The sequence below is a fragment of the Quercus suber genome, unplaced genomic scaffold (genome assembly GCF_002906115.3).
Source record: "Quercus suber isolate HL8 unplaced genomic scaffold, Cork oak 2.0 scaffold_265, whole genome shotgun sequence".
Taxonomy (NCBI): Eukaryota; Viridiplantae; Streptophyta; class Magnoliopsida; order Fagales; family Fagaceae; genus Quercus; species Quercus suber.
In genome coordinates, this window is record NW_027069721.1 from 731,155 (window position 1) to 748,941 (window position 17,787).

The 17,787-nt window shown below is 34.3% G+C and overlaps 2 protein-coding genes across 3 annotated transcripts; both read right to left on the reverse strand.

The window, feature by feature from the left end:
* Positions 1-5,965: 5,965 nt before the first annotated feature.
* LOC136070859 (ankyrin repeat domain-containing protein, chloroplastic-like) lies at positions 5,966-10,393 on the reverse strand. The gene is made up of 7 exons (XM_065781385.1): positions 9,444-10,393; positions 8,641-8,717; positions 8,325-8,423; positions 8,123-8,221; positions 7,239-7,337; positions 7,049-7,147; positions 5,966-6,546 (listed from the first exon to the last, which is right to left on the reverse strand). The coding sequence occupies exons 1-7, from the start codon at positions 10,177-10,179 to the stop codon at positions 6,448-6,450; spliced, it is 1,308 nt and encodes a 435-aa protein (XP_065637457.1). The 5' UTR covers positions 10,180-10,393; the 3' UTR covers positions 5,966-6,447.
* Positions 10,394-11,298: 905 nt separating this feature from the next.
* Positions 11,299-15,836, reverse strand: LOC136070860 (serine/arginine-rich splicing factor SR45a). 2 transcript variants are annotated; one of them, XR_010632091.1, is made up of 9 exons: positions 15,694-15,836; positions 15,561-15,580; positions 13,420-13,578; positions 13,255-13,278; positions 12,999-13,101; positions 12,637-12,786; positions 12,324-12,547; positions 11,972-12,041; positions 11,769-11,811 (listed from the first exon to the last, which is right to left on the reverse strand). XR_010632091.1 is itself a non-coding variant. In XM_065781386.1 (8 exons), exons 1-8 carry the CDS (start codon positions 15,694-15,696, stop codon positions 11,588-11,590), a joined length of 753 nt encoding a protein of 250 aa, XP_065637458.1. In that variant the 5' UTR covers positions 15,697-15,836; the 3' UTR covers positions 11,299-11,587. The 2 variants fall into 2 exon arrangements, 1 of the variants encoding a protein (XP_065637458.1); XM_065781386.1 differs by lacking the exon at positions 12,324-12,547 and having other exon boundaries at positions 11,299-11,811.
* Positions 15,837-17,787: the final 1,951 nt, after the last annotated feature.

The window sequence follows — 17,787 nt, forward strand, 5'->3', positions numbered from 1 at the left end:
GACGTATTCTTTCTCTAATAATAATAATAATAATTTATTAGGGGAAATTTTCTTAGCTCTATTTAAGTAGTATTTTCTGTTTGGACATTTTTATTTTATTTTATTTTAAATATTCCTATATTTTTAAGTTTAACCGTTTAAGTAGAAACAAAATTAAAAAATAATCTTGCAAAAATATATGTATGTTAGAATAGAAATTTTAACATGTATTAAAATATTGTCTATAAAATAGAAATACTCTTCCACTAACTCACCTCTTCAAAGCAACTATAAGTTTTTTTTTTTAAATAGAAAAATAAATTAAACACCCCACGTTTGTCCAAAAACAAATATAAATATATAAAAAACACTAGCGCATACTCAGAAACTCTTTTATTTTTGGGTTAAGGGTTAATTTAGTGCATTTATTATAATTTGAGATTACTATATTTTTCAATCACAAATAAATAAATAAGGGTGTGATGAATATTATGTGTGGTGAAATAATTTTTCATCACACCTTTAGATTTTTTTTTGTAATTAAAAAATGTAATAATTCTAAATTATAATAAATGTTTTATATTAACCATTCCTCAAAAAATAAAAGATCTTCTTACGCGCATGCTCATAGGCTAGTTTTATATTAAGGATAAAGAATAATAAGAATATAAGCTAAGTTTAAATAAACAATAGAGAAACCTTAGAGAAAAAAAAAAAAAAAAAGATAAAAATACAAGTTGCAAGATGCCCTTCTTGTTTGTTTGTCCAGTTAAAGTGCACAAAATATAAAAATAATAATATCCAACAAAGCAGATGGCAATTGATCGTGCTAGAGCCTGGTATGCTCCACAATGCATCACCCCTTGAGGTCACAAAATCGACTCGATGCAGAGAGCTATCGCTTTCCGTGTGGGTATGGGACTCCTCAGTCCTCACACTCTAGACTCTACAATACTCTCTACCCACCATTTTTTTTATAGTAGTGTTGACCAGAGGCTAGACGCCACTAATTGTTAGTTTTTTTTTTTTTTTTTTAAAATGCAATTGATCGATTAATTGTTCCAATACCAATGATAAAGTAAAAACACATTAAAGAAAAATCACATATAGTCATATGGCATGGAAAGATGCGATTGGTCTAACATGCACTATCATGTTTATACCTATCATAGTACACAATGGCAGAGCCAAGAATTTAGGTTAGGAGGCCAAGATTAAAAGTAAAAAACTAATCTAAAAAAATTAATTAATATTAATAACAAAATAAATAAACAACTATATGCTAATGTAATTATCATATAGAATCTAACATAAAATCTAAATTTTAATTTGCCTTTTCACACCTAACTTAATTTACTCAATTGCTCTTGACGATTTTTCATATTTTGAAACCGCTGCATAATTTGTTTGCATTCAATAATTTTAAATATATTTTTCCCATTTCATTTTGCTCTAGGATTTTTTTTTATAATCATTATTAGGTGGGTCTCATTCCCACATGATTTCCTATTTCCTTATGGAAGTAGGATGACATTGTGTGATTCCTATTTCATTTTGTTGTAGAATCTTTTTTTTTTTTTTTCAAATCATTATTAGGTGGGTCTCCCACATGATTTCCTATAGCAGTAGAATCTGCTTCTTGTGCACAACTACGCCTACTGTCTTTTTTGTCAGGGAGGGCATAATGTTATATGTACTATATTAGCAGTGAAAAAATTTGAAAGTTTAGGGGCACCTCCCCCCTATTAGTATAAATCACCTTAATAAATATGATTTTTTTGGGGATAATTTTAATTTATGACGTCTACTCCTGATGATAACTATTTATTATCAGATCAAAACATTAATCGGTTTTTTATGTAGGCGGAGAATTGAACCTCAAATCTCTTATTCAATTATAAGAGATTTTATTAGTTGAACTAACTAGAATTCACAATACAAATTTTTTTTGGTTATTTTAAACTCAAGAAATTAATACATCTCGCAAAACCAAATTAGAGTTTGTTTGAAGCAATATTTGTTTATGTAGAAAAGATTTCCCGCATTTTTATGGTATTTGGTATGGCAAAAATACTAGACAATGAAAAACACTTTTTTTGAGCACCGAAAAACAAACCTACTAGAGTGGAAAATAATTTCCTTAAAATGTTACATACTTAACAAACCACTGCAAATTAAACTTCATACATGAAAATGTATTTTGACTCAATATCATGATTGCTACCAAGCATAAGAAAACAAGCCAATTTTCCAATAAATGTTATTTGTGAAAACCAACATAAGTATTAACTTATTTGTATTAAAAATTCATTTCTGGATATAGTTAGTACTTTTATATCTTTCATTTTTCCCAAAAAAAAAAAATAACTAAATTTTTTTGACTGGATAGAAAATCTTTTAGCATATGGCTTAGGTAATTTTGGAAGAGTAATTTTAGTACCACAGATTTTTCTACAACTAATTTATGCAGTAGACTGTAATTAATTACTTATTACTTATAAAAAAAATCCACTACTTTTTTTTCCATCACTCATAAGCTCACACATTAGAGTTAATGACAAAATTGTGGCAAAAAAAAAATGTGTGATACTAGATTTTTTTTTTCATCTTGGAAACCCATTTCCCAACTTTCTCCAACAGACCACGTCAAGGGCTTCCTTAATTTTGCTTACTCTCATAGGTAACGGGTTTGGAGCTTTTCTCTATTTTGGCATGTGACAAGGGTGAATCACACAATTTTTTTTTTTTTTTTTGAGAATATCTAGTATCACACAATATCTAGTATCACAATATTGATACTAGATATTTTTCAATCGCCACTAGAGAAACCTTAGCGAAAAAAAAGGATAAGAACACGTTATACGAGTTACAAGATGCCCTTCTTGTTTGTTTATCCATTTAAAGTGCACAAAAATATAAAAATAATAATATCCAACAAAGCAGATAGCAATTGATGGTGCTGGAGCCTGGTATGCTCACCATCACCCCTAGAGGTCACTAAATCGACTTGATGCAGAGTGCTATCGCTTTCTGTTTGGGTATGGTGGGATTCCTCAGTCCTCACAGTCTACCATACTCTCTACCCACCATTTTTTTTAGTAGTGTTGACCAGAGGCTAGACACCACTAATTGTTAATTTAAAAAAAAAAAAAAAAATTCAATTGATCAATTAATTGTCCCAATACCAATGCTAAAGTAAAAACACTTCAAAGAAAAATCACAAGTACTTACATGGCATGGCAAGATATGATTGGTCTAACATCTAGGGCTGTGCACGACCCGCCAGGACCCAAAGAACTACCTGAAACCCAAAGCTCTTCACCCGAAAACCGCCCAATCAAAACTCTGTTTCAATCGGACATGGGTCGCCGGCGCTAGGACTTGAGACCGTTGGTTCGAGTTGCAAGTTGGCTATCTGAGAAACCAATGAACCCCACTTGCCCAATGAGTTGTTCTTTCCCGGTCAAAAATCACGAGTTCGGCCAAAAACCCTTAAGTCCAAACTCTTAGTCCGAAGATATAGGGAGATTTCGGCCAGATCTTGACAAATCCATCAAGATCTTGGCCCGATCTTTATAAATTTGGAGGAAATATCGGCCAGATCTCATTAGATCCGGTCAAATTTGACGAGATCCGGAAATATTTCGGCCAAAATTTGGCCAGATTTCGCTCCACTGTAGCAAACTAGAAACTGACCAATATGAACCCGAAACCGATACGACTTGAACTGGTAGATCTGAAACTCTATTCGGGTCGGTTGCGGGTTAAAAATTTCCCCACCCAATGCATTTGGGTTGAGTCCGAGTTGAGCACAAACCTGGCCTAACCCGACCTGTGAACAGCCCTACTAACATCCGCTTTTATGTTTATATTTATCACAATATTTCACCTTAATAAATATGAATTTTATTTTAGAGAGTTTCAATCTATAACATCTGCTGTTTATAATAACTCTTTATTATTAGACCAAGACATCAATCAATTTTTGGTGTAAGTGGTAATTGAACTTCAGATCTCTTATTCAACTATCAGAGACTTTACCAATTGAACTAATTAGAACCCACAATATGAAATTTTTTTACCATTTTAAACTCAAGAAACTAATGCATCTCACAAAACCAAATTAGGATTTGTTTTAAGCAACAATTGTTTATGTAGAAAACATTTCCCACATTTTATGGTATTTGGTATGGCAAAAATACTAGTCAATGAAAAACACTTTTTTTGAGCAACGAAATACAAACCTACTAGAGTGGAAAATAATTTCCTTAATGTTTCATACTTACCAAACCACTATACATGAAAATGTTTTTTTGACTCATTATCACGATTGCTACCAAGCATAAGAAAACAAGTCAATTTTCCAATAAATGTTATTTGTGAAAACCAACAAATGTTTAAAGTATTAACTTATTTGTATTAAAAATTCATTTCTGGATATAGTCAGTACTTTTATATCTTTCATTTTTCCAAAAAATAAAAAAATAACCAAATTTTTTTGATCAGATAAAAATCTTTTAGCATATGGCTTTAGCTAATCTTGGAAGAGTTAATTTTAGTACCACACCTTTTTCTACAACTAATTTATGTAGTAGATTGTGACTAATTACTTATCATTTTCATAAAACTCACCATGTTTTTTTCCACCACTTATAGGCTCACACATTAGAGTTAATGACAAAATTGCGGCACAAAAAATGTGTGATACTAGATTTTTTTCATCTTGGAAACCCATTTCCCAACTTTCTCCAACAGACCCCGTCAAGGGTGGGCTTCCTTAAGAACATTTGTAGCAGATGTTCTATAAAAAATGTCATTTTGACACACCAAAAACCGACTTTATTATTTTATCACATCATTTTACAATATCTCATTTATCAAATGTTTTATTATTCAATTTTATATATTAAATTATATATACAACATATTAAAATAATATTTACAACTCATCAAATACAATCAACAGTCACCACATTGCTGCTAACAACCAACAGCCACCACCACACAACCACCACATCCTCCACAACCCTAAACACAATTCAAAACAAACCCATAGCCCACCAACACCAAATCGAAAGCCCCCACCACCACCACCTCAACCATAAACCCCAACAAACACACCGCCTCCACACCCTCACCCATACCCACTTCCAAACCCAAAACCTTCATAATCCAAGTCAACCCAGACTCCAAATCCACCATCTTCCCCCCACACTCTCCGCTACCTCCACACCACTCGCTCCCCTCAATTCCTTGGCCTTAAAACCACTGGTAACTCTAGCCTCCTCAAAGAGTTCGACTTTGGCTCAGACTTCGTCATCGTCATCATCGACATCGACATTACTCCCAACCATAAAAGCTTCAACGACCAAGACCTTGGACCCATACCCACCACCGACCCATCCATCAGAACCCATAGCCTAGCCCATTCGAACCCACCCACCTCTGTCGGAACCGAACCCAGCCAACACAATCTGAACCCGCACATCACCGTCTAAACCCACCCATCGAAAACCACAGCCAAAAAAAAAAAAAAAAAAAAAAAAGAAAAAGAAAAAGAAAAAAACCATTGCTAGAGAGAGATCGGTGTGTAAGTGATTGTCGGCGTCGGTGTGAAAGAGCAGTGAGGGTGAGAGACCAAAAGATGAGAGGTTGAGAGAGAGGAGAGGATTGGGGTTTGAGAAAAAAAGAGAGGATGAGACTGATGGAGAGATGAGAGAGAAAGATGAATAAAAAAAATAATAAACCCGTGTGCTATATTGCTCCGTACTGTGCCAAAGTTATCGCGGTATTATAGCATGTTGTAAAAATTTGACACATTTAACACATCTGATAAAATTTCATTTTTACCGTTTGATGTGCCAAATGCTAAATATTACAGCATTTAGCACAAATATCACATCTGTTGTGAATGCTCTAATTTTGCTTCCACTTATAGGTAACGGGTTTGAAGCTTTTCTCTATTTTGGCACGTGACAAAGGTGAATCACACAATTGATACTAGATATTTTTTCAATTGCCACAAAGGCGAAAGGAAATTACGTAAGGTTACAAATAAGACACCAATGCCCGAATGAGCCAGCAAGTATCAAATGCAATTTGCTTATGTTTTGGTAAAGAGATTTTTTTAACGTGTACTATATAAACAAGAACTATCACTTGCATTTTCCAGTCTAGACAAAAAAATTCAAGAAAAAAAACCCTCAGCATTACATTCTACCCTTCATTCCTTTAATAATTACATCTAACAAGCTGACTGGTCTTGCTAGGTTCAGAGTGTCAAACTCATAGTCCTCTCTTCTGCATTCTTGTTGGTGCTGCCCTATTGTCCAAAACGACATATTATCATCGAACTCTCTATGAAATCACGCAATGTTTTGGGGGGAAAATGCTGGATGATGCAAATATAATCACACATTGACTTCTTGAGCAGATGTATCGTTGATGGTTGGGTTCTCGTCAGAGTAATTAAGGTTGCTTAGGAAGTTTCTTCAAGAGCTTAATGAGCTCATAAGTCTTTGTGTCTTGACCAGAATAAAGGCAAACGTCAAGTGGGGTCAAACCATCCTGAGACACAATGCAGTGTTGCAATCGATTAAAAACAGTAAACTCTTGAGGGTTGCACAAAAGAGCAAAAAGCAGCACATGAGGTCAACTTTTCATGTTCAAAAACTAATTTAAATCAAACATAGTGGAAACAGGTGGGAATAAGAATTGCATAAGAACTTTCTCTGTATGTGAAATGTAGAATAAAAGGCATATAAGATAAGATGCTCTGTCAATGACACATTCTTAAAAGCATGTCTAACGTCAGATATTCTAGCTTGTCAACTGCCCTAAGTTAAAAGTATTGTCAATCAAGAATCATTCCAAAAAATGAACATGCACAATCTAAAATGCTTTCATGCTTTAATAAAAACAAAATAAATTCCGTTCATATCCTGTGAGTCTTACCTTTTATTTATTTTTTTTGATAGATTATGAGTCTTACTCTTAGCTTCAGTGTGGAGCATCAGAGCAATATGTCCTAAACCTAAAACACTGCCCAAACATATCACTAGAAATTTACCTTGTTTTTCAATGTCTTGTTAGCTCCTTTAATCAATAAGAGCCTCACTACATCTGTTCTCCGAGCTTGAACAGCAAGATGTAATGGCGTCCACCCATCCTGATGTAGACAAATATAAACACACTCAACTAAATGATGAAAAATTAATAATAAATGTATGTAAGCAAAAAGGGGGAATTGTTAACCATACATTGTCCTGATGATTTATATCAACATTATACAGTAGAAGGATTTTAATTGCCTGGCTGGAAGCTGTTTGCACTGCATAGTGCATCAATGTGGCCCCATCCTATTTTTGCATGAACATCACAAAAAAGAAAATTATAAAATTCATCAACAAGTATGCTCAATTATTTTGATACATATTATATGAAGAAACATGACCACATCACCAGATACCAACTGGGTGCTAATCAAATGTTCTATGCTCATTTGTAAAAGAAATTTGTAGTCACACACACACACACACCAAAAAAAAAAAAAAAAAAAAAAAAAGCCAGAAATATCCCCAATAAAAAACCCAAAGATAATTAAACAATAATTTTAACAATGATGTCCATTCATGTAATGAAGAAAGCCAAAACAATCGAATAATTCAAACTATAATCAAATAAAATAATAACTAAAGCGCCTTTTAAGCAATAAAAAAAATGGTTGTACTCAATGCACAAAACTCCCTTTTTGCAGAGTCAGGGAGAGGTCATGGTAATCAACCTTTTTAGCAATTAAGGTTTTTTTTTTTTTTTAAAGGATAATTCAATAGTTACAACTAGGGAGAGAGGATTTGAACCTTGGATGTCTCAATTGGAGACACTAGGAGATACCAACCAGTTGAGTTACAAGTCTCTTGACAATAATTAAGTTCTTTTAATGATGCAAATATTTGTCCAAAAGTAGTTTGCCTAAATAATATACTTTACTGAACTCTATGTCGACACCTAGTTCATATGTTTAGATAACAATCATGGAAGAACTGAAAATGTTTGATATCAGTAGGAACTTGGAAATGGCATCATTGTCTTGTAATTTACAAATGTAATTGATAAGAACTACTAGGTACAAATTTAAACTCACTTTATCAAGAACAAATGGATTAGCTGACTCTCTCAAAAGATAGTTTGTAATGGCCTGCTTTTTTCCAATTATTGCTTTGTGAAGAGCAGTCCAACCATCCTGGAAAGAATGAAAAACTAAGGCTCAAATCAGGAGCAGAAAAGTAATACAAGAACTTCTCAGCATTTTACCCCATTGTATAGCAAGTACTTCATCTTGATACCTTATCCACAGCATTGATATCAACATTATGTTTCAACAAAGCGTTCATGAAGTAAAACTCTCCTGATGCAGCAAGAGTGTGCAAAGGAAGCCATTTGACCTGAAAAATATTTCACCAAAATTCATGAATGTACCCAACTAATTGTGGAAAGAGCCAAAACTGCTTATTTGGACCTCAAATCTAGGAAGACAGTGATCATCAGCAATTAATTTCTTAAAACTAAAAACCATCCAAAGAATGCTACAAGAAAACAAAAATTAAATTGAGAGAGAGAGAGAGATTAACTATCAATGGTCATGATCCTTATGAAACTTACACAAGTAGCAGCTGCCACATCAGGTATCTTCCTATTCAGCGTATACTTTTCCTCTTTTGTAAACATCTTAGGACGGCCTATTCATTCAAGCATGAAACACTAAGCAAGAAGGCATCAAAGACTAAAAAAGAATTATCTCCATCAAATAAAACCACAAAGACCAATCTCTTTCAAACTTAACACAACAGCGCGTAGAATTCTTCAACAAAGCCTAATGAAAAAAAGTGTTCTATGTACTGTAAGAAGATATTACCTACCAATGAACCATAAAGAGACAAAAATACATTAAGAAATCAAAAAATAAAACTTAATATGCACAAAATCCAGACACCCTAATTAACTTGCATTTCATATCAAACTACTCTCCACAGCTAAGCAACCAAATCAATAAAATTCAATGTTAAAATTCCTAATGAACTTGTACAACCCTGCAAAAGCATTAAAACAAAAAACAAAAAACTAAATTGCACTTTGTCCCCTCTTAACTATTGTGGATTGTACAGTCCCCTGAACTTCACAGCAAGCAATGTACCTGTTAACTTAGGATTTCCATCAAATTTAACAAAAATTTGTGGGTTCCCTGTTGGTAAAATCTTGTCTACAAATAAGAGTCCCGAGTTCAAATCCCAACTACACCAAAAAGAAACCAATTTGTGTTTTCGCAGAGCAACAATCATAGAGAGTATGCCAAATCAACGAAAAAAAAAAAATCAATTTTCTATCGGACACGTTTTCTAAAAAGGGAATTTTTTTTTTTTTTTTTTTCCTTAGATAAATTTGATTCAGAAAGTAAAACTGAGTACCTTCGGATTTATTTTCACCAGGCTCATAATTCTCACCATTGAAGAACTCCGTCAAATCCTCCAACCCCCTACCATATACCGCCCACCTTGGATTCTTGGGCTTCACTCTCTCACTTGAATACTGAAACCCATTCCTTTCATCTTCATCTTGACCTTCAACTTCACCTTCTTTCTCAGGAAAACTAGTTGGGTTATCGAGCACAAGCGGGTTGAGCTGCCCCAACTTTTCCTTCTTAAACTCCAAGTACTCCTTCACTGCGTTCGCATCTCTAATGGGTTCGTACCCTTTCTTCCTCTTCTCGACTTTGCTACCGAACTCCAAGTCCTGAGCAATCTTTCGCCTCTCTTTCTTCGTTATGTTAATCTCAGCTTGAACCTCTTTCCACTTTTCAGGGACTAGATTCTCGGGCTCGATTTCTGAAATGGGTTTATTGTATTTTTTGTTTGGTTTGGGAGTTTGGGGTTCTTCTTCAACGTCGTTTTGGAGATATGGGTCGTCGAATACACCTTCTTCGAATACGACACAGTCGCCGATGACGAGTTCATCTTCGAGTTCGAAGACGTCGTCGTTTTGGAGGGGGAGAAAGGAGTGGCGTTTGGTTGAGAGGTTTATGGTTCTGGGGGTGAGGGAGAGGGAGAGGGAAAGTGAGGGTGGAGGAGTGGGGAGGAAAGAGAAGAAGAGTTTTGGAATTGGAGCGTTGGGGAATAGAAGAATAGCTGAGGAGGAGAGTGACATGGTTTGGTTCCTCTTTCTTGCGTGTTTTGTTTGCAATTGGAGGGAGGAGCCAAGTTAACAACATCATCTGATTGTGTTTTGTTGGCCATTTTTTTCTTTTTGTGAGGACAGAACAGAAGGCCGACACATCTCTCTAAAGTCTAAACTTTGGCTTCGTTTTAGTAACTGATTAAATTTGTGCGAATTTAACAGTTTAAAATGTGAGCCACGCAGTTCATGAGTTCATGTGGTGTTTCTAACTAAGATATCTATAATCCCTCCTCACTTGTTTTTATAAGTCTAATGTATCTTGACCTAAATTAATAGGTTGCCATCTCATCAGATAAAGTTTCCTCCTCGATCTAAGTCGAAAAAATTTCCTTTAACCTATTATGTGATGGTTCAAATAATGTGTACTTCATTTAGATTACTTATTATACTATCATCTAAACAAGTTACATAACTTTTATATAAAGTTAAAAGAGAAATTTTTCTAAATCAGTTTAAGAGCATCTCCAGGAGCATAGCTATCCGGGTATATTAGCTATAATTTGGAGAAGTTGTGCACTGTGGATGCTCCAGCGGCTTCTCCATACTCCTTTTTTCTTGGGCTTATGAACAGTAGCCAATCAAGTCGATGAGCTACTATTCATTATTCAAATATATTTTTTCTATTACAATAATGATGTGTTGAATAAAAAAATATTAGAAGATGTGTAATTGTTAAAAAAAGAATAAATAATGAATGAAAAAATAATATTTAAATGAAATAGAAAATATGTTGGAAGGTATATTTGAAAAAGTGGGTAAATAAAGATAAAAGTCACTATTCATTCTCTAAACAATATAAAAATTTGATGAATCTACTAAAAAGCTCTATTCCCCTCCTTTTTACTTTTTTTTTTTTTTCCTAATATAATTAACATTTTCTATTTAATGTGAGAGTGCTAAGAGAGAGAGAGAGAGAGAGAGAGAGAGAGAGAGAGAGAGGGAAAACAAATATATATTTGGGAGATAGTAATAGTCTAATAGAATATGTAATTCATACATATATATATATATATATTAAATAAAACATACATATACGCATTCCGAAAGGGGTGGAATGAGAGAACTAAATGAAAGAGCGAGACCTCTTAGTCCGCAAACAGATAAAATAAAGGTTAATATTAAGAAAAGGTTTAGTTCAAGCTACACACACCAAGCCATCAACTAAAAGCAACAATCCTAATACTAAAAGTATAAAAGAGGCAATGACTTGAATTAAGGTTCAGCAGCAACACAACCGTAACATGATAACAAGCAGTTCAAACAAACATGAGAATCTGCTTAGGTCATGCAAACCAAAGATCATTACAATACCATAATTGGTTCACAAACTTCTAATTCTTCCTCTCCCCTCTGCAAAGGATACCAAAGCCTAACAGCATCACCTAGAACCACGAACATACTTCCTTTCCGGGCTAGGAGAATAAGGCAGCGACCTGGACCTGTCCCTCCTTGACCTTCCGCCATGGGGCGAATGTCTTGGAGAATAATCACGACGTTCTCGATATGGTGAACGCCTTGGAGATCTCCGATATCCATAGTCATCACGTCCACGATACCTACCGCGGTCCCCACCACGGTCACCACCACGATCCCCACGATAGCCTTTCACCAATGCAAAAATCAAATTGGAGTGTTAGCATGCCAATAAAACAATAAAATAAGTAAATCCAACTTTCTGCTTATCAAGGAAAAGGCAAAGATAAGAAGAGAGAGAGAGAGAGAGTAAATCCATGTGTACAAAGCTAATACATACTACACTTACCATAGTCTCTAGTACTTTTCAATCCAAGATAGTGTCCTGGTGTAGGAGTTCTTGGTCGTTTCCTCCGTGACTGAAAGATAAATACGACACCTCAAGTTGAAGTTCCATGATACAAATTAAACACCAACAAGTCTTGCAGGAATCATTTACAAAATATAAAACTCACACCATGAGACATCATGTTTACATATTATAGGCATCTAAAAATTGTTTTTATTGTTTTAGGGAGAAAAAAAACCTTCATTAGGAAAATATCAACAAAAAGTACAAATAAACAGGCTACCAAAGAAAGCACAGAACATCCAGGTATACATGACTAGTGTCCATGAAATGAATGTCAGGTATGGGATACCATAAAAGCCTGATTAGATAGTTGTTGATAATGTCCGTTGATTAGTTGAAAGTGAATGCTGAGGTTGTATAGTTGTTGGGCAAAATAGTTGCTATGTTAAGTTGATCAGACGCATTTGATAAGCTGTTTAAGCTTGCCACTGATTAAGCTGTTTCAATAAAGTTGATATGGATGAACTCATCATCTTTGATTGATTGCTGCCAACATAGCTGACGCAATGTGTTCTGAATATAACCAGAAAACCTCCAAGTCAAGATGAAAGTAAACTAATCAAAATTGTCAGTGTTTTACCACGGAAGGAGTAGTCAATTACCCTTTCCACAGTTATATATCGACCTTCTAGAACTGATTGGTTGAGATATTTAACACAACGGCTGGCATCCTCGACAGTTTCCATTGTAACAAAAGCAAAACCTCGGGAAACACGCGTGCGGGGCTCCACGACAAGAAAACAGGATTTCACCTGTAAAAGAAAAAGAGGTGAATGGGAGGTGGTTAAGCATCAAAATTGATTGTTTCCTTAGGAAATACATTCCTCAGAGATCAGGGAAATTTTATTTTAAAAATAATAATAATAAATTAAAAAAAATAAATAAAAGAATAAACAAACAAATCTTTGAACATAAAATATAGGGGAACTGCCATAGTCTTGTAGAGTTCAGTTAAGAAACCAACCTTTCCCTCCTTAGCAAAGTGATCTTCAAGGTCCCTTTCAGAGACCCTTTGAGAGAGGCCAGTTACGTAAAGTGTATCTCCAGGGTTTACAATGACATCGGACCTGCCACAAATTTCAAAAGATTAGACCAGATTTTTCAATACATTAGCATTCTGTGAAACTAAAAAGCAAGCACAAATATTGGAGTTTTCAAGACCACAGTCTGATGCAGAAATAATAGTGATAATAAAAAGTAAAATCAATATTACAACCTACCTGCCATGACTTCTGGACCTCGATCTGAACCAGAAACACCAGCCAACCATCACAGAAGGACACAAACAAACACATCAAAGTCAGACATGGGAGAAAGGCTCCATAGGAGTGACATCATTGCAAGCCCGACATACTAATTAAAGCATAGCTGGAGTGACAACAAACCTGCCACGACTTCTGGATCGGGATCTGGGCCTTGGCCTGGACCAGGATCTAGATCTGGACCTAGGTCTAGACCAAGACCTGGACCTGGATCTTTCTCTGGGTTTTGATCTAGATCGGGACCTGGACTGAGCTCTCCAAGGGGAAGGGGACCGTGACTCCCTGATGCAATTTGCATATAATATCAAAACCAAGAAAAAATTAATTGAAGTGTTTAATAATGTAGATCCAGTTAAACAGTAAGTTTGTTGGAAAAAAGAAATATACTCATTTCCATGATGCCATCCTTCATGACAGAACCAAGATTATGCATCTTATATGCCCTACAAACCTCTCTAGGTATTTTAGATTAGGTATTCCCATATTTTAGTTCCAAACCTCTTGAAAAAGGCATTTTGCACACAATCAAACCCACCTCTTTCATCTTTTTGCCTAAAAATGTGGAAAAGTGTAATAAAAGACTAAATAGTACAAAGTTCTCATCTCATTCCAAATCGTATCTAAATTCAAAAATTAAAAAGGAAAAAAAAAAAGATGAAAAAAGGCATCTATAACAAGTGCAAACATTAGATGAAGAGTTTATTCAAAATTTTAAACCATCCTCATCCCAGTTGAAAGTTTAGCTCAAGAATAGATATATGGGTTCCTTCCATAGTTCCATTGATGTAGACAATAAAGAGATCAAGAAAAAACAATATTTAATTCCAAAAGATTCAAGAATTATGTTTTGGTTTTGATGTGGGACCTTCTTGGCATCTTTCATATGCTATGGTTATTATTGAGTCTTACTATTAAGTTTTTTTTAGGACTACTATTAAGTTTCTTTAGGGTAGAAAGTTGCTGGTTCTATTTTAACTAAGTTATTAGAGTAACAGCAATTTGGTAAATTCCAGAGTGAAGGCCTTATAGTGGTCAATAACATTCATAGTGAGATTGATTTGAGAGGGGTCTTCTCGTCACTTTCCCTTGGAAAAGTATTCAGAGTGTGAAGGCCCCTTGGAGAGTCTCCTTTTTTATTTGGACAGTGGCTTGGGGAAGATACACTTTGGTGATAACCTAAGGAGTATAGGCTATACTATAGTGGATTGGTGTTGCATGTGCTGGTGTAGTGGGGGGACAATGGATCATCTTCTGATCCATTGAGGGTAGACTCATCATTGTTGGAGTTTTCTTCTTACGTCATTTGGGGTCTCTTGGGTTTTACCAAAGAGGGTGACTGATCTGTTGGTTGGGTGGAGGAATTGGTGGGGAAAGCATTCATTGGGTATTTGAAATTTGGTTCCATTGTGTTTGATGTAGAGCATATGGAGGTAGTGTAATAGTCGTATGTTTGAGGATTTGGAAGGTTGGGGGGATCAACTTCTAGACTCTTTTGTAGGCACTTTGTTTGATTAGTCTCGAGCTTGGGGATTCACATCTAGTGATTCCATTATGCTCTTTATAGATTCTCTTTCTTTGTGCCTTTTTTGCATGAAATGGTCTTTTTCAATAAAATTAATTTTACCTATAAAAAGAAAAGATTTTAATAAAATTCCAGCAGTGTAATTTAAGCTTTGAGGGTGTGATTGCTAAGGAAAACCTAGGAGAGATTGGCTAGTGTTTATCTTCTATATTTCTCGTTGTATTCACTGTTTTACACCAAACGACTATCAAACATATTCAATATTCAAATTTTCATGACGGAAACCAATAAACATCAAACCAAATCTAATTTAGTGTTGAATTCATAAAGATCCTACATCAAAATTAGACAGAGCCCAATCAAGCTTCTGTCATGCATAACATCAGCAGATATAAATCTACCCTATAGACATACATAACCAAAACTATAACCATAAACCCCTTCATTTCTCAAAATTAAAACCACAAATTTGGAATTCTAGCCTAGAACTAGCAATCCAATTCACATAATGATAAATTTCACAATTGGATTTGTTTCCTTAGCTTATAAAACTAAAATTCCGTAACATAGGCACAAGCTTAACACAGCTACGAAAAAACCAAACAAAGCATATATGTTACCACAAACATCGAAACCATCTAGGTTTTCAAGTGACTGTTGAAATTCAAATCACGAACAGGAAAATCAAATCAGAGAAGTCGAAAAATCGCTAATGCACTGTGTGTAAGATTTTAGGGCTCACCTTTTGCGAGGAGAATCGGCCTGAAAAAAATTCCAAGACGCATAAGATTTACAAATTGTTGTTAGTCAAATAAGAAGATAAATTTGAAAAGAAAATTGAAAAGATTGGGAGAGAGAAAGAGAGAGAAGCTTGCCATTTTCTTTGAGCGAAGACGAGGATTTGTAGAGAAGAAGATCGGAGAATTAGGGTTTTGGGGCGAGTGAGCTTTTTTTGCCCCCAACAAGACGAGTCGCAGCTTGCAAAAAGTCGCAGTCTGCTCTGCTTTGTTCGTTTTTTTCGTGGTATAAAAATTATGTCTCATAACTCATTTTTTTTTTATAAAAAAAAAAAAAAAAAATTCAAAAAAAAAATTTTAAATGAAAAAATATAAAGATATATTGCAAAAAATTAAATTTGATATTTGAAATAAAATGTTATTAATAATGGAATATGACTTGTGTTCAATGTTTTTATGCATTACACACAATATGATGTGAATACGTGTTCAAAATTAGATATATGTCTAAATTGTATTGTGTTTAATGTAAAAAACGCAACATAAGTTTTAGCCATAGTATAATATTCAAATATAGAAACTAAAAAAATTTCTAAAATCATAATAATGATCTTTTTTGCTTTTTTGTTTTATTTTTTTAGCAACATAATAATTGTCTTATTTTAAATGGATTCATATCCACTCATTCTTATAATAATGCCAAACAAAATTTACTTTTAGGATGTGAAAAATATGAGTATACTACAATTAGAAAAGCACCATTAAAACTACGTCATCGCTTGACCAGTTTTACTTAATTGACCAAGTAATCCCCATAAAAGCTCAAGAAACAACTTGAGCATGAAGCAGTCTAAGTACAGAGTAACCCGATCATCTCCATAACTGAATCCAGAGAGATACTTTTCCTCATTATGGAAATCAACGGTTACATGCCAACTATCACATACATAATGGGAAATTGTTAGGATTGAGATATTGCTATTGCACCATGTAATTAATCATGACTCACGAGTGTGTGAGAGAGAAGTTAAAAAGTATAAAAGTTAAATGATATATAATTAAAGGTTAAAATTTGCTTATTCAAAGGTTGAAGTTAAAATGACTTTTGCAACTTTTAATCTTAACAATGGAAAGTGACTGACAATAAAGTAAATGTTTCATGAAAACCATATATAAGAAAGAACCCTAATCAAAGATAGGGTTGAGACCATCACCACATTCAATGAATTAAGTGATATTTGTTGGAACTATCAGGTAGGTATCATATTGGATTCTTGGTACCATATCAAGTCCCTTGTTGAGACCATTAGCACATTCAATGAAATACGTGATATTTGTTGGAACTATCAGGTAGGTATCATATTGGATTCTTGGTACCATATCAAGTCCCTTTTATTTTTGGCAAGCATTGTTTCAAGTTTTAACTAGTTATATGTATAACTAACTGTATCAATACTGTGAATTCTAGTTAACTAAATTAGTAAAGTTGAAACTCTTAAAAAAAAAATTGCATCAATACTTTCCATTTTTTATTGACATATTATTTTTTAGCATTATCTCTTTATTTTAATTTTACACTTCTTTATAACTATAAATAGCCCCAAACTTATAAAAGCTTTAAACCATAAAATCCATTATCCGTGAAGCCTTTTAATGGAAATTTATTTATTTATTTAAAAATACTAATATTATGGGATTTTGGAGTGAGATATTATTACCTATACATAATAGATACATGTATTAAAATATTCACACAAGTTCATTTTGTTTAAATCATTATCCACTAGGTTTGAGTCCCGCTATCCGCAGGCTTTCGTTAGTGGGTAAACTTAGTGGTGAGGTGTACTCACAAAATGTGAGGTGACCCCCACACAAAAGGTACAGAACGGGTATCGACTACGAACTTCTTGACCGAGGCTATTGGCTCCCTACCCGGGGGTGTAATGTGACCATAAAGACCCCCATTTTTCTTAAACTCAAAAAAAAAAAAAATCATTATCCATTAATAAGGTAAGGGCATCCTAAATAAGTTTGTTTGTTTGTTTTCTAAATGGTTTGCATCTTCATCCAAATGATTTCCTAAGATGTATGAAGATGCAGACTGTTGGGAGGATGCAGCTTGAGTGAGGAAGGTGCTCAGGGAGAAGAATATTAGGAAACCAGTTGGATGTAGTTCAATTGAGGTGGATTGCATTCATCACGCATTTGGTGTAGAGGATGAGTCTCATCCAT

Coding starts and splice junctions, on each gene's coding strand:
- LOC136070859 (XM_065781385.1), bottom strand. CDS start 10,179: ATGTCACTCTCCTCCTCAGCTATTCTTCTATTCCCCAACGCTCCAATT. Junction 7,148..7,238: donor ATATAAATCATCAGGACAAT/GTATGGTTAACA, acceptor TGTCTACATCAG/GATGGGTGGACGCCATTACA. Junction 6,547..7,048: donor ACAAGACATTGAAAAACAAG/GTAAATTTCTAG, acceptor ATTGTGTCTCAG/GATGGTTTGACCCCACTTGA.
- LOC136070860 (XM_065781386.1), bottom strand. Junction 13,579..15,560: donor GCCGATTCTCCTCGCAAAAG/GTGAGCCCTAAA, acceptor AAATTGCATCAG/GGAGTCACGGTCCCCTTCCC. Junction 13,102..13,254: donor AGGTCCAGAAGTCATGGCAG/GTAGGTTGTAAT, acceptor AATTTGTGGCAG/GTCCGATGTCATTGTAAACC.